The sequence below is a fragment of the Myotis lucifugus genome, unplaced genomic scaffold (genome assembly GCF_000147115.1).
Source record: "Myotis lucifugus unplaced genomic scaffold, Myoluc2.0 scaffold_91, whole genome shotgun sequence".
Lineage (NCBI taxonomy): Eukaryota > Metazoa > Chordata > Mammalia > Chiroptera > Vespertilionidae > Myotis > Myotis lucifugus.
In genome coordinates this window covers 1,956,573-1,972,506 of record NW_005871139.1, presented here as the reverse complement: position 1 = coordinate 1,972,506, position 15,934 = coordinate 1,956,573, and the positions used below count along the sequence as shown (strand labels likewise).

The following is a 15,934-nucleotide window of genomic DNA, read 5'->3' as shown; positions in this document are numbered from 1 at the left end:
TTATTTTTTTTTTTTTTTTTTTTTATATATTTTATTGATTTTTCACAGAGAGGAAGGGAGAGAGATAAGAGAGAGTTAGAAACATCGATGCATGTCCTAGTTCTACACTGGCCTCCCGAGCCTCCGTTTCCCCCTTGTATAAAAGGTGGGAGAAGGCCTTCAGCCATAACAGACTCCCACAATGGGAGGAAGGAACCATTTGAGTGCTGTCTTTTGGCCTCTGTTGGCTTCTTTCTGCGGCTTTAATTTCTGCATTTCCCCTATAGATAGTGACAATAATAGTAACAGCAGATAACATTAACATTCCACTAATCACATCCAGACACGGATGGGTTTTACATGGGACATATTTATTCCTGACTGTAACCTGGTTTTCAGACAAAGGAAGTGAGCATAGAGAGGTTAAGTAACTTGCACACAGCCACACACCTAGTCTGTCCTGAGCCGGATTTGAAACCCGTTGGTTAGTGCTAGCGTACGTGCATCTAAGTATAAGCTGCCCCACTCTGCGTTGACACCTGTGATTGGGACATGCCTGCACAGAAGCTGAGGACAGTAGAGGAGCTTTCCACACGTGCACCCATGCATGGTCCTGTGAGCTACCGACTGCAGAGCCACAGCTTTCCCTAGGATGGATGGCGGTGGGCCTCACGGACCTGCCCCTCTGTACTTGAGCTTGCTTCTCATCACCTGCATCATGCCATGACCTTGGACAAGACACAGTAGTGAGAGTTTCTGATGTATCATCCTGGACTCTTCCCTCTCCTCCACTAATCCACTCCCACACACTCTCTCACGGTCAGGCCTGCCCTTGGCATGCTTCCTCCCCTTCAGGGTCTCGTAGGCACCCCCATTCAGCATGTTATGTACACATCTCTGCAGAGACAGGCTCAGAGAGGGCCCATGGATTACTTGGGGCCACTCATCAGTTTGGCTCTAGGAACTCCAGTTTCCTCACCCCGTCTAGGGTCCTGACCCTCAAACTGGTCACTAACCTCAAAACCCTTCCAACCTGCTCCGGTCTCCATCTCTCTAATCCACTGCCCGTCTCCCACAGGATGTTCATCATGGCAATGGCACCCAGCATACCTTCTACGAGGACCCCAGTGTGCTCTACATCTCCCTGCATCGCCATGACGATGGCAACTTCTTCCCGGGCAGTGGGGCCGTGGAGGAGGTAACCACGTGTCGGGTCTACCTCTTCCAGCCCCATTGACTCTCTCTCGTGACCCTTACTCTGCCTCTGTTACAAGTAGCTGTGTGATCCTGAATAGATTGTTCAGCCTCTCTGATCCTGTTTCTCCATCTGAAAGTGAGGAGGGTATAGGAGCTGGTCTTGCAGAGCTAACATCCTGGCATTGCTCTCCTGGGACTCTGCTCTCCTCATGTCTCTCTTGCGTCCCGTTTTCCAGGTGGGAGCTGGCAGCGGTGAGGGCTTCAACGTTAACGTGGCCTGGGCCGGAGGTCTGGATCCCCCAATGGGGGATCCTGAGTACCTGGCTGCTTTCAGGTAAGTGCTCTGAGGCCTAGCCCATCCAGGCCACCCTTTCCTGCCCTTTTTCCCAGCAGCACCAGGTTGGAGGCAATCAGTTGGTTTGTCAGCCTGTCCTCATTCAATCACCAGACATTATAAGCCAGCCCGAGGCAAACAAAAGCAACGGCACTGTTATACTGGCCTCTCGTAGCCTCCAGTTCCAATGCGAAGACCGGAAATAGAATGAAATAGTCAAAGGGTACTTTGTAAAGGCACTTGTTACCAAGAGCCAATGTTGAACTGAGTGCTGGGAGACAGGCAGGTGGAGTGAGCAGAGCAGACATTCAGTCCAAGAAAGCTGCCTGGAGGAGGTGGGCTTTGTGCAGAAGGTGAGAAACTTAAATTGCAGAGAAAGATGATGTCCATATTGGGGGAGTTGTTTAGGAAAAGCCATTCTAGAAGAGCAGCTTTGGGCTCTTATTCAAGAGCCCTTATATATTTCTTTCTGGGGCTCCACCACTCCATTTGGGAAAAGGAAATCTGGAAGTAGGTCTCCAAATACTTTCCTGGAGATATTTTCCATGGGAGCTAATTCTGTAAAAGCCCTGCCCATAGCCCAGGGCTTTGAAAGACACCAAAATGGACCCTAGAGGTGGTCAGGGATGGAGGGAGGCAGCTGTGGGGGTTGGCAGGGGCTGAGGAGGAGAGAGTACATCTGGGTAGCCCAGGATCTCAGAGTCTAGTCACCCTAGTCAGCCCTTAGGTGGTGAGTGGCGAGGTGTGGTGGCAACCAAGTACCGAGTAATTCTAGTCCCTGAGGCTTAGTGACCTGTACCTTCTTTGTGGCTCTGACCACTGCACTCCATAGACACACACACACACTCTTCTTTCATCCCCTCTGGTACCCCATTCTTGGCTCCTTCCTGTCTTGTTCCAGTTGAGCACACTTGGTGGCTGAGCCCTTAGGCTGTGTCAGGGTAATGGCACATCCCCGTGCAGAAGCTAAGGTCAAAGAAGTGAGAGGGGCCCTGGCCGGTTTGGCTCAGTGGTTAGAGTGTTGGCCCATTGACCAAAGGGTTGCAGGTTTGATTCTTGGTCAAGGGCACATAACTCAGTTGCAGGTTTGACCTCGCCCCCTGTTGGGGTTCAAGTGGGCGGGAGGCAACCAATTGATGTGTCTCTCATGTTGATGTTTCTTTCTCCCTCTCTCTCCCTCTCACTCTCTTAAGAATCAATGGGAAAAATATCCTCAGGTGAAGATTTAAAAAAAATAAGGAAGTCAGAGGGATCCATTAATCCTTCTGGGAGATTGGGTATCTTGGAGTCCTAACAGCAGGGTGCCCCACAGTAAAGGTGGTAGAGAGGGCTGGCACCAGTGGGGGCCCTTGGCCTCTGCCCAGCAAGGCTACAGTGTGGTGAGCCTCCTTCTCGCACCCTCACAGGATAGTCGTGATGCCCATTGCCAGAGAGTTCTCTCCGGACCTGGTCTTGGTGTCGGCTGGGTTTGATGCTGCCGAGGGTCACCCAGCCCCACTGGGTGGCTACCATGTTTCCGCAAAATGTAAGGAGGGCCCAACCTAGGGGAATGAGGGCAGGACTGGGAGGGGAAGGCGGCTGTGTCGGGCCAGGACTGTCAGTGTGAGGACTGAGGTATGGCAGCTGGCCCTGGGATTCCCTGGGTTCTCCTAGCCTAGCATAGCCCAGGGCCCTTTCTCACAACCAGCTCCGTTCACCATGGAAAGCTTGGCTAAGTCACACCCTGGGGACACAGGAAGCTCAGCCATAGGACTCCCCCGCCCTAAGTGTGTCATTCCCAGGATGGGCTTGCAGCTTCTTTGGAGGGAGGATAGGAGGAGCAGTGTTCTCAGAACCGAGGGAGCCCGCTCAGCCTGCTGGGCCACGGGGCCTGCAGGACAGAAAGAAAAGATGGTGAGACTCAGTGAAAAAGACGTCGCTGGAGTCGATGCCTCCCGTTCAAGTCCTAGCCCTGCCGTTCACTAGCTGTGAACCCTTGTACAAGGACCTTAACTTCTCTGAGCCCTGAGTGAGGCATACTAATAGGTTTCACATGGGACTCCATGTGAAAGCGCTTGGGATGGTAGTTTTGCATCTGCATCATCCTATATAATAAAACCCTAATATACAAATCGACCAAACTGCGGATCGACCAGTCGCTATGGTGCATACTAACCACCAGGGGGCAGATGCTCAATGCGGGAGCTGCCCCCTGGTGGTCAGTGTGCTTCCACAGGGGGAGTGCTCAGCCAGAAGCTGGGCTCACAGCTGGCGAGCGCAGAGGCGGTGGTGGGAGCCTCTCTAGCCTCCAAGGCAGCACTAGGGACCCCCCTCCCCCCCTAGTGCACAAATGTTCACCGGGCCTCTAGTTATGTATAAGGGAAGAAGCAAGCAGGGACATAATACATGGAGAGGGTCCACCTCTCCTCTACCCCTCTCCCTCCCTTCCCTCCCCTTTCCTCAAATATCTAGGTTTTGGGTACATGACGCAGCAGCTGATGAGCTTGGCTGGAGGTGCAGTGGTGCTGGCCTTGGAGGGCGGCCACGACCTCACAGCCATCTGTGACGCCTCCGAGGCCTGTGTGGCTGCTCTTCTGGGCAACAAGGTGAGCTGCTCCCCTCATCCATGCCTCTGTGGGAACAGGAGCCCAGCACTCGCGCAGGACTGCCCCCAAAGAGCAGACAAATGGGGTGCATCCCTGAGGGCCCACAGATAGGGCGGGGATGGCCAGGCCTGGAATAAGAGGGACAGAGTGGATGCCTCTTCCCCAGGTAAGGTCTGGAGCCAGAACCTCCTGCCCTAGGCGGAGCCAGAGGCACATGCCTATCTGTGCCCAGAAGCCAGAAAGCCAGGGCCCTTGGTGTGGGGGAGACCTGGGCTATGGGTCCCCAAGACTGGTGGTTGATGTACTGTTTTCTTCCGTAGGTGGATCCCCTCGCAGAAAAAGGCTGGAAACAGAAACCCAACCTCAACGCCATCCGTTCTCTGGAAGCTGTGATCCGGGTGCACAGTGAGTGTAGAGGGAGGACACCCACTGACCCTAGACTTGGGAGAACCTCAGGGGTGCTGTTCCCGGTCACCAGAGCTTCCACTGCCAGCCGGGCTAGGAACCTTGGGGCTGGTCAGGAATGGGCTTCCTATCAGTTACCTCAGCCGGATGCTGGGGCAGCCACCCCAAGTGCGGATACCCTCAGAGCCTCCACACGGGCCCCGCAGGGACCACCAGACAGTGGCCTGCCTCCTCAAGGCAGGGCTGAGCTCCGATCTCCACCACAGCCCCAGGCCAGGGCCAGTGAACAGCTACACTCAGGCTCGTTTGTTAACAGTGCTGGTTCCCACCTCAACCCTCAGTCCTGGCCACAAAGGCCTTAGATACTCTGCCCGTTTGGGGGGCTGGGTCTTAAGATAATCCCACATTTGGAAAGCACTTTAAAATTTCCATTTCAACTCAGTATCTATGGAGCATTTTGTGTAAATACCCATGATCTATGCTAGGGATACAAAAAAGGAACAAATTAGGTTTCCTTGCATCTGGGCTCAGTAAGGGCATGCAGGGAACATAAAGGTGTTGCGGGAACTTTGTACAGAGCCCTCGCTCTGGGCGTGTACCCTGGACCTAACTTCTCACAAGAGGAGGCAGGGTGGGCATGTCCATGTGGGAGCCCGGGGCGGGTGAGTGGCTAGCCGGTGGCCACCCCGTGATGACAGTCAGCTCTCCCCGTGCTGGGTCCTGGGCTGACCATTGCTGGACTGACCATCTGCTCCTGTCCTGTGTTCTGGGCTGACCATTGCTTGGGGCTGATGCCCTTAGGAACCATGCACCTGTGGGAATAGGCTAGAGGCGACCTTTCAGCCAAAGGCGGGGGAGAATGGCTTGAGCACCTATGAGGCCACCTCATAGCCATGCTGAATGCTCTGCTCACTTTGTCAGGGCTGTGGGGGCCAAGTCGAGGAAGGTTGTGTCTTGAGGTAGAGGCAGGTGAGAGAACTGACCGCAGATTGAGGATACGGCCGCTACTCTTGGACCCTGGCCTGAGATGTTCGGTCTCCGTACCGGTCTAGGATGTGTGGGGAGGCAGGCGGGAGGACTTGTTTTCCCCAACCCTCTCTGACTAGGCTTCTTGTCCCAGGTAAATACTGGGGCTGCATGCAGCGCCTGGCCTCCTGTCCAGAATCCTGGGTGCCCAGGGTGCCAGGAGCTGACGCAGAAGAAGTGGAGGCAGTGACTGCACTGGCATCCCTCTCCGTTGGCATCCTGGCTGAAGAGAGGTAATACCGACCCCCGGCCGGCAGCCTCGCCACCCCTTGAGCCCTTCCAACCTGAGGATCCCAGATTCCAGCCCAGCCTTCTTGGGAAGGTGGGCTGAGGCCCTTTCTGCAGCCCCTGGCCCCCCAGCAACCCCATGCTTATCCTCCCCCAGGCCCTCAGAGCAGCTGGTGGAGGAGGAAGAACCTATGAATCTCTAAGGCTTTGGAATAATTCTGCCGGCCCATCCTGCCCTTCCGACCTGGTTCTCTTCTTACCTCTGGCAATAGTACCTGCTCCTGGGGTTTTCAGAGGTCCTCTGGGCAGGTAGTTGTGGCCAGAGAACAGTCCCTTGACAGTCACTCCAAGGAGACTGAAAAGGCCCCTGGGTCTAGGATAGGGACCAAAGAGGACCCTGAGGAGGCGGGCAGGGCAGCCGGCCAACCCCCTGTAGGGCTCTCCTAAAAACAGAGTCTGCCTATGTGGGGTCCAGGCCCTACTGGGCCCCCATTCCTCAGGACTGCACGGAGGACTGGCTCAGTCAGGCCCACCCATAACCACTATTCTTGGCGCTGTAGACCCTGGACTTTGCACACAGCCCCAGGCTCCACACAGAAATGTGAACTTGGCCTCAGCCAGGGTAGCCCTTCCTAGGCTCTGAGGGCTGGAGTGGGGGGGAGGGAGACAGATAGGAGGAGCCAAGGGGTCCTATATCCCTGAGTGCAGGGGGAGTCCCTCCTCTTGCCTGTTTACTCAAATGACTATGGAAGCCACCCCAACCCCGCACCACCACCGGGCAGTGAGACAAAGCTCCCTCGAGAGCAGTCATCGTTAGGCCCCCTCTGGTGCCGACCATCTCAGTGCCCTGGTGGAGGAGAAGGGTGCTCTTGGAGTTCCGTGCTTCCTGATCCAATGGTGCCAAACCCTCATCTCCCCTCAGAAGCACAGTGTGACCCCCAGGGATCCCTCGGTCACTGCCCCCTCCAGGAGTGTTCTCTTTCTGGGGTGTCTCCCACCCCAGCTCCAACTCCTGCCCCACATAGGACTAGCTTGGCTGAGGGGGAAGGGGGTGGGAGAGTAGATGCAAGACATGGGGGAGGGGAGGCGGACTGGCAAAGTCAAGGCTTCTGGGGCCAAGAAGGATAGTATGTGTGTGCGAATGTGTGCGAGAGTGTGTGTGTGCGTGTGTGCGTGTGCGTACATGTCTTTCCCTCGGACAACCATACCCTGTGTATGTATGCATGTTTTTGGTAAAAAAGAGAAAAAAAATGGAAAAAATCTGAACATAAATGTTTTATTTGCTTTAAAGGTGCACATGACAGGGGATGGGGTGTGCAGGGGGCACACAGCTCCACAGCACAGCGTGCGTCGGTTCGCTGTGGAGAAGAAGGGACCAGCTCCCCCCAGCTCCTTGCCCCTTGTGGAGCTGCCCTGCAGGAAGAATCCATTCTGAACACTCTAGCTGCCCCTGCCTGCCCCACCTGGGGTAATAAGGAGGTGGCAGCTTTGGGCTGAGGGCCCACTGTGGGGTGGAGGGGGGGGGTGCTGGGCAGGTATATAGCTGCTCAGACCCTGCTCACTAAGGCATCCCCAAAGAGTCGTGAATCAGACTTACCTGGTTCCAGTCCCAGCTGGGAGGTCAGTTGTGTCATGTCACCTCTAGGGGCCTCTGTTTCCCAGTTAAAGGCTCCAGAAATAGACACTGTTTATGGTTCCTGCTCTAATGCACCATAACTTCTTAAGCGTATACTGAGCCTCAAAGAGAGAAGAGGTGAGGCCACAGGCCTGGACAAGCCCAGTGCATGCCAAGATGATGGTGCCAGGGCTGCCAGCGCCTGTCTCTATGGCTCTGAGTGGGCCAGGCTTGTCCAGCCTGCGGGAGTCGAGCCTCATGACCTCAGACCTGGCCCCAAGCCCTCACAGCCGAGGAGAGTATGAAGGGAAGAGGATCTATCCCCTTCCCATCTGTCCTGCTTCTTGGGTGACAGACACTAAACCCCATCTGTCCTGGCTGAGGCTGTGTCCATGGGCATCCTCACCCCGGCCAGGGTGTGCCGAGAGCCAGAGGAGGGGAGTCAAGCCGGGGGGTTCCCCCTGCCCAGGGGACCAGAGGGAGAGGGTCCCCAGCCCCTGAGACACCAACCCCTCCCCTGCCCGCCAGGGCACATTGTGAGCTAAGGAAGTGGCTTTACGAGACAACTAGAGGCCCAGCACCACCAGCCCTCCCACCCACTGCTCTCACATCCCCCCAAGAAACAACCAGAGGCTGTCTGATACAAACAGTCGCTGTATTTCTGCTTAAGTGACAGTAACACAGATAAGGCAAAGAGCTGAGGAGGGAAAGGGGTAGACCGTGCAAAATGGCAACCTAACATAAAGACACACATATCAGTAGCCTCTTCCCTCCCGAGTCAGGGGAGCCCTTGGGCCAGTGTATGGGCAGAGAGCAGGTTTATCCTTCAAGAGGGAGGTAAAAAAAAGATATAAGCTCTAGGTGAGGGGCAGGAGTTGGGGGGGGCATCTCATAGCAGGGGGTGTTCTGGGTGTAACCAGGGGCAGGTGTGAGCAGGCCGAGTGGAAATGCAGGGCTGCAGGTGTGTTGGCACAGATCTGGGGTCCTTCCGGCCTACACCATGCTGCCCCCTACTCAAGCCCTTCTGGGGGCAGGAGCACCTTCCCCAAGATCCTTAGTCTGGCCTCAGGTGGGGAGTCCTGCTCTGAGGTGTGTGGTGCGTGTAAGAGGGAGGACTTGGGTGGTGACGGAGATGACTGACCAGCACGCTCGGGAGGCCAGCTCAGGGTGGGACAGGGACACTGAACTGTCTGCCCAAGACCTTGGGGGAACAACAGGATGGGATGCTGGGGTTTGGGGTGAGGTCTCTACTGGAGACCCCTTACTTGACCTTCCCTTCCCAGGTTTCCACCCTGGTCTGAGGGAAGGTCCCTGGGGCAGCAGGGACCAGATCACCTGCCCCCAGGCATGGGTCAAGGCCTCTTTGCCCCTCAACTGTTGCCTTGGCCCTTACAAAGCTTCCTCACTGAGCGCTAAGAAAATAGATCTATTTGAAAAGCTTCCCTCCAGCCAGGCTAATGAGGAGCAACAGAGCAGGACCCCTTTCCATCACCCCCAGGTCTCCCCCAAAGTGGACGGGGACAGTGTCCTGGGAGACCAAAGTCTTCCTGTTGTGTATTTCCTGCCACGGTGCTGGGGTACCCCAGGGGTGGGACAGTCCCACCTGATGTCTCAGAAGCTGAGTCCAGGTCCTGAGGACCCCAGGGTGCCGAGATCTCACCCCCTGGGTCAGAAATCGCTGAGGATGCTGATGTCGGCAAAGTCAGCCCGGTAGCGGTGGGCGTAGAGGCTGAGCAGGAAGGCCCACTTGAAGGCAATGAAGCTCCAAACGCAGGACAGGTAGTAGCTGTTGGGGTCTTTGAGGCCTGCAAGGGAGAGGAGCCCGACTGACTCTAGAGGGCCTTGCCCTCTTCCCCAGCCCCCATCCCACAGGGCTGGGGCCGCCCTCGCCAACCTCCAATAGAGGCTGAACCAGCCTTCAGGGTTTGCAGGCAGTGGGATGAGGGAAGGTCAGGGCTGGCCATTCACAGGTGTGGCATCTTTTGCTTTTGTCACTTTTACCCTCGGCCACTTCCAACCCGCTTGAACCTGCCTGAACATCAGATTCCCTAGGGTCAAGGACAAGGGCCTTTGGCTTCTTGCTGGTTGCAGCCACCAGGGGGCACTGCCATCCTACTACATGTGCTCAGCACTTCCCACACATTTCACTGAACCCTTCCAACCCCAGGGTATGGCTACTCTCATTCAACCCCCTCTAACAGTGAGAAAACTGAGACACAGGAGGTTCAGTGATCTGGCCAGTCCCTTGGATGTAAGCGCCCCCCTCCCCCCGCCCCATCCAGTCCCCCCTCCCCCAGCACTGGCCCTCACTCTGGTGTCGGGTGATGGCCAGCACAAGGAAGTTGCAGAAGGTGGCAATGGAGACGGCTGAGAAGAGGACGCCCACGAAGAAGAAGCCACGCAGCCCCTTGAGCCAGGTCCTCCAGTAATCCTGCATGTACATGATGTGCGTCACCAGGACCCACAGTGCCAGCACACCTGTGGGACAGACTTGGTCAGAGGGACAGACACTGCCATCGCCCTCTCCTCCCAGCCTCCAGCCAGTGACCCCGGGTCCTCCAGGGACTTTTAGGACCCCTAAGCCAGACCTATTTCTGGGTTAGGAAATGCTGAAATACAGAGAGTGTTGCTCTTTACAGTCTCATGACTGGAATGGAGTTTTTGGAGGCTACAGGGCCTGTGATATCACGAGGGCCTGAAAGCAAGAGCAGATAAGGGAATCTCTCTTCAGTCACACAGTCGAGATCGGCAGAAATATAAAACCATACCATTCTCCCTAATTTTTTTGTTTTGGAAAACATGACTGTTTCCTTACACGAATATTACTTGTGCTAATTCAATGTGATTTTTAATATTTTAAATGCTTACAAATGTTCTCAGTTATAATTTCTAATATGGCACATATAGATATAACCCACATAGAATTTTCTTGGGGTTTCACTACTTTTTAAGAGTGTAAAGGGGCCCAGCCTGAGGGCCACAGATGTGGGAAGCGGTCCTCCCACCCTGATGTTCCTCCACCCAGCCTGCAGGGCTTTCAAGACCTTGCTCATGGCCATACCCCCTGTCACTCCCTCCAGTTTGCTGCAAAGGGCAGGCCTGATGCCCTCAGCCTTTCCTGGGTCCACCCTCTGGGCCAGGCTGGGCATTTCCCCGACAATGCCAGCTGCTGCTCAGCCAATACGAGTGCCCCTTGTGCCAGGCCGTGCCTGCCGCACAGCCTAAAGAGTGGAACAAATATCAATCCCATTGGCAAGGGTCCGGAGCAGGCCTGCAGGGTCCCTGCAAGGAATGAGGAAAGAGGCAGAGCCAGCTGCAGCTGCAAGCCTGGCAGGTGTGGCCACACAGGCCGGGGGTCCTAGGAGTCAGGAGACCTGTGCACACATGCACAGGAAGGATGGACATCTGGTTGGGGAAAGTGGTTGGTTATCTGTGGCAAGAAAGAGAAGAAAAGGAAGTTGATAAGGAGGTGGGGGTGGGAAGAGTGCTTTGACTGAATCTATGATGTTTTAATTCTTAGGCTGGGTGGTAAGTGTAAGAGTGTTTATGAAATTATCCACCCTTTTTCAGTTGCCCAAAATATTTCATAAAAATGTTTTTTAAGTTAGGGAAAACAAGGCAGAGGGGAGCATCATCACAGAGCTATGCTCTGGTCACCAGCCCAGAAGTTGTCACAATTTAGGCAGCCTGGTAAGGGATGAAAACCATGAGACTGCCAGCCAGGAAGCCTGGGGCCATACTCCATGGCACTCCCTCATGACCTCTCAGAGCCTTAGTGTTTCATATCTAAAGATGGATAAGCCCAAAGGTCCCGCCAGCATGGAAACTTGGAGACTCCAGTTCCACACTAGTGAGGTGTAACCCTGCCAATGCTGCAGCTTCCCCTCCCGCCGTTTCACCCACACTCTCCCAGCTCTGCCCCTGCCCACCCCAACCTTCCAAGAGGACTGTGGGGCCTGGAATATGGGTCCCTCCACCTCTGAGATCGGGATGAGCCCGAACAAGCATCTCTCCATGGCCGAGGCAGGAAGTGGGAGCAGGCCAGAGGTGGACAGAGTAGCAACCCCACGGCTTCAGCTCACATCTTATGTGATCTGGGTTGTGTGCCAGCCACCCTTCCCAGAGTCTCACATGCATCCTAGGTGTTCATTTGGAGAGCCAATGGCTTCTTAAAGGGCCCAGGAAGGAGGCTTGTTGTCACTGAGTGCATTTGAGGAACAGTCACAATGGCACCAGTCTGGGCCAGCCCCGTTGCCCTCTGTCTCTTTAACATGCCATGGGGTGGCTGGGGTAGCTGAGCTCTCAGATCCTCTGCCACTCAAAGATTCTGGAAGCTAGCGCAGGAGAAAAATAAGGTCAGAGCCATGCCTCTGTGACTCAGCAATTTCTGGGTTAGGAGATGCTGAAATACAGGCCTATGGAAATGCCATCTCTTAGCCCCCAAAACACCCACCCCCACATATACCCACGTGCCAAAAGGGGCTGAGCAGGAGAAAAAGGCAGATGGCTATCTTGGGTGTTCCAGGTCCCAGGTCTTTGTTAATTAGCAGGCACAACCTTCCCCACCTCTCCCTTCCCCTGCACACAGGGCTCACCTCCAAACACCAGCCAACCCTGGAAGCAGGCTCGGTCCCACCTACCCCAGCTCTCACCACTGTCTGTGGAAGAAGGACCTCCCTCACCAACTCCACCCAAAGGTGCTCAGTGAAGGAGCAGGAGCCCCCACTGGCCCCTCGGCAGGAGGCAACTGTCCCTTCCCTAGGACACTGTGGGCTCCAGGAGCCTGGTCTGCACAATCCAGGCAGAACGGACAGGTCCCCAGGCCCACCCACACGCATGTCCACGCCAGACCTCACCCCTCACTCCACCCGACCTGCTTCCAGGAACAGAGACCCTGCTTCTCTCAGGGAAAAGCAAGGTCCGGAGCTCCTCTCACTCACAGCTCCCCTGGGAAGAACACAGAGCCGTCTGGACTCCTGGGGCAACTTTTCTATTCTTTTCCTCTTTCCTTGTCTGCTAGATGTACAGTAAGAGTGTGTGTGTTTCCCCAGGGTTCCCACAGCAAAGCTTCCTTCTGCAACTGCCTTTCCTCCAAGCTTCTTCCCGGCACCACCAGGATGGGAGAGAGCGGGTCCCCACCCATGAACGCTCTTCCCGCTGGCCCCAGGGGCCCCAGGCTCACCCTGTCCCAGAAACCAGCACCCCACTGGCCACTGCCTGCTACCCAGGACGAAGGCACACACTAGGGCTGCCCTCTGGTGACTCAGCAGTTTCTGAGCTAGAAAATGCCAAGTCAGAAGTGGGGTGCTCACAAGTCAGTAAATTCGCTGATGCATCACCCCCAAAAGAGGAAGAAGTCTGACTGGCGACAGACTCTCAGAACCCACTCAGGGTGGAGAGGGCACGTGGGTAGCCCTGGCCAGGCAAGCCCTCCCTCGCCCCACCACACCGCCGCCAGACAGCTATGGCTCTTCCATGGCCACCGCCTGGATGTCCAAGGCCAGACTGTCAGGGAGGCACCAGGACCTTGCTCCCGCTGATCGCTGCCCTGGTGCCCAACTCCACAGCTGGCCTGCCTCAGAGGGAAGCCTGCAGGGACGGAGAGGGCAGAGTTGGGGTCAGAGGGAAGCCCCAGGACTCCATGGAGCATAAGCTAGAGGGCCTAGTTCAGTGATGGCGAACCTTTTGAGCTCGGCGTGTCAGCATTTTGAAAAACCCTAACTTAACTCTGGTGCCGTGTCACATATAGAAATTTTTGATATTTGCAACCATAGTAAAACAAAGACATATTTTTGATATTTATTTTATATATTTAAATGCCATTTAACAAAGAAAAATCAACCAAAAAAATGAGTTTGCGTGCCACCTCTGACACGCGTGTCATAGGTTCGCCATCACTGGCCTAGTTCATGGCTCTCCAACAGGCAGCTGTGAGATGAATGAGAGAGGACACAAATTGCAACATTACAGGCCTGAAAAGCGTGTGGGGGGTGGGTAGAGGGGTGGGAGGGAGGGTTGGAGGATGGGGGTGGGTAGGGTGTCTCTAAGATCATCTCCTTCACTGGCATCTCCTCCCACTCCTTACAGACGAGGAAACTGAGGCCCAGAAGGCATTGATGGGCCCAAGGTCACACAGCCTGGGCTCACTACACCAGGCCAGACTCCCAGCACACCCAGCTCTGATCCCAGGGACGGCCCTCCCTCCTCACCCCCAAACAGCCCCCATCTCAGGTCTTATCAGTACAACCACAGCGCCTGGCCTGACGACACCACCTTTCTGAGGGGAAAGCAGAAGGCTGGCAAGAAACAGGAAAAAAAAAACTGCAAGAGAACCAGGAGAAACAGGGTAGACGGTGAGGGTCCCGGGGTGGAGGGAGGAGTCGGGTCTGCAGATAGGTGAACAGAGGTAGTCTGGCGGCCCCCAGGGAGAACAGAAAGCCACAGGTGGGGGGCATCCAGGCAGGCATGAGAGCAGCCCAGCCAAGGCACCCACCACCCTTCCTTGGTGACTCCCCAGTGCTCTGGTTGGCGCCGCGTAGGCTGTGGCTATGTATGCCCTCTTATAAGGCAGAACTTCCACCTCCTGCTCCTTTTCTACCCAGGGATGCCTCTCAGTAAGCTCAGGGGCAATGAGTAAATCTAGTTATTCGTCATCAGACATTAAGGTCTCTTTGGGCAGAGGGTTTTAGTAATGGAATAAGCACATCATCTGTAAAAGCATTATCCTTACGTGTATTTTTTTTTTCCAAAGGTCTTTTCCCACACGTACTATTTCATGTCGCTGTGTAACCCCAGGCGAGCTATTTATTTACTCCAAGCCTCAGTTTAAGCAGGCACAACAATAATGCCTACTTCACAGGACTGACATAAGGATTAAACGAGACAATAGAAGCAGATTACTTAACAGTGTCGGGCACGTAGAACGCATTAAAAAAGTTAGCAAGTAGGAAAAAAATGTTTCACTTTCACACCAATTTTACAACACAGAGAGGCTAATGGCATGCCCTGAAGGTGCACAGCGAGCACAGAGCACCGGTGAGCACCAGGGTGCTGACGTTCTCACTTCAGCGCTGGTCTCCGCTTCCCTCCTGGAGGCACCGAAAGGGCGGCCAGGGCGGGTGAGCAGATATCGGTGCAGGAGTCACAGCACCAGGGTGGCCCAGAGACACCGACGCGGCGGAAACAGACGTCCAGTTTCCCTCGCATCCCCCGAGTGCTCTTCCAGGTGCCCCCCAAGGCCTCCGCTGGGCGGGGTCCACACCAGAAAGAGGCAGGTGGGCTTCCCCAGGAGCCCCCGGCCCTCCTTCCCACTTACCCATCTCTGCCCTCACCCAGCCCCAAGGAAGAGGCGCTGCAGCAGCGGGACTCTCAGAACAGGTGTTTGGAGGGTCTTCGCACTGAGCTCGGGGACAGCTCGGGGAAAGCGTCTGCGAGCGATGCGGGGCTTCAGGTAGGAGTCTGCTCATTGGCTAGTTTGGTCGGGCCGGAGGGGTCGCGAGCTACCTCTAGGCAGCAGCGCCTGGCGGGCAGGCGGGTGCAAACCCCCGCGGGACGTCGGCGCCCCGGGCAGCGCCAGGGCGCGGAGAACGCTTGGGCCGCGAGAGGCCCGCGCTGCGAAAGGATGTTTTGGGTAAACACCCCCCCTGCTCCCCCGGGAGGTGTCACCCGCCAGGAGCCTCGGGAGCAGAGCGCCTCCCCGCGCCCCACAACCCGGCCCCAACGCCCCCCGAGCCTGGGGTACCTGCGAGTCCCCCCATGGCCGCCGTCCACGGCTGGCTGTAGACCACCGTCCACACGATGAAGATGGAGAAGCCGGCCACGGAGCTGAGGCCGGAGTAGGCGGCGCGGAGGCCGAGCTGCCTGCGAGACGGGGCCATGGGCGGCGGGCGCCGGGCGCGAGGGCGACGCTACAGCCTGCGGGGAGTCACAGGTGCCAGGCCCGGAGGCAGAAACTGAGCCCGCGGCCCACGCGTTCTCCGCCCTAGGCCCCGGCCACGCACCCGGGCCCGCCCGCGCCGCCGCCGGCACAGCGCCCTTCCCCGGCCGGAGGCCGCCGGAGCCGGAGCCCAGGCCCCGCAGAGCTCGGCGCCTGCGGTCCTGAGGCTGCCGGGCTTTCCGATGGTCAGGGGGATGGATGCCTGCTCACAGGGCAGACCCCGGGCTTGTCCTCAGACCCGCCGTATCCGGATACCTGGGCATCGGCGGGGCCTAGCAATGCATGTTTATAGAAGCCAGCTGCGGTGGCTGCTTTCAACGTTCAATCTCTGGATAGGAGGCACATTCTCTTTTAAAATTTGAGATTTAAATGTCTCATCACAGCCGAAACCGGTTTGGCTCAGTGGATAGAGCGTCGGCCTGCGGACTGAATGGATGCCTGTTCACAGGGCAGACCCCGGGCTTGTCCTCAGACCCGCCGTATCCGGATACCTGGGCATCGGCGGGGCCTAGCAATGCATGTTTATAGAAGCCAGCTGCGGTGGCTGCTTTCAACGTTCAATCTCTGGATAGGAGGCACATTCTCTTTTAAAATTTGAGATTTAAATGTCTCATCACAAATTGAAACAT

The 15,934-nt window shown here is 56.1% G+C and overlaps 2 protein-coding genes across 16 annotated transcripts in view; one reads left to right on the top strand and one right to left on the bottom strand.

Moving 5' to 3' along the window:
* The window catches only part of HDAC7 (histone deacetylase 7), a 43,901-nt gene extending 36,715 nt beyond the window's left edge, over nt 1-7,186 (top strand). For 13 of the 14 annotated variants that reach the window (XM_023756297.1, XM_023756295.1, XM_023756298.1 and 10 more), the window contains 7 exons: nt 1,058-1,177; nt 1,413-1,510; nt 2,917-3,035; nt 3,962-4,095; nt 4,416-4,500; nt 5,621-5,759; nt 5,912-7,044. In XM_023756297.1, coding sequence (XP_023612065.1) covers nt 1,058-1,177; nt 1,413-1,510; nt 2,917-3,035; nt 3,962-4,095; nt 4,416-4,500; nt 5,621-5,759; nt 5,912-5,957 — 741 coding nt within the window. In that variant the 3' untranslated portion in view covers nt 5,958-7,044. The other variant, XM_023756290.1, reaches the window with a different exon arrangement.
* The window catches only part of SLC48A1 (solute carrier family 48 member 1), a 31,369-nt gene extending 16,056 nt beyond the window's left edge, over nt 1-15,313 (bottom strand). The window contains exons 1-3 of one of the 2 annotated variants that reach the window (XM_006091465.3): nt 15,111-15,311; nt 9,680-9,847; nt 8,006-9,174 (exon numbers count right to left, since the gene is read on the bottom strand). In XM_006091465.3, the coding sequence (XP_006091527.1) occupies nt 9,038-9,174; nt 9,680-9,847; nt 15,111-15,246 (441 nt within the window). In that variant the 5' untranslated portion in view covers nt 15,247-15,311 and the 3' untranslated portion in view covers nt 8,006-9,037. Of the gene's footprint in view, nt 1-8,005; nt 9,175-9,679; nt 9,848-15,110 lie in introns of those variants that run through there. The other variant, XM_023756301.1, reaches the window with a different exon arrangement.
* Between the last annotated feature and the right edge of the window lie 621 nt (nt 15,314-15,934).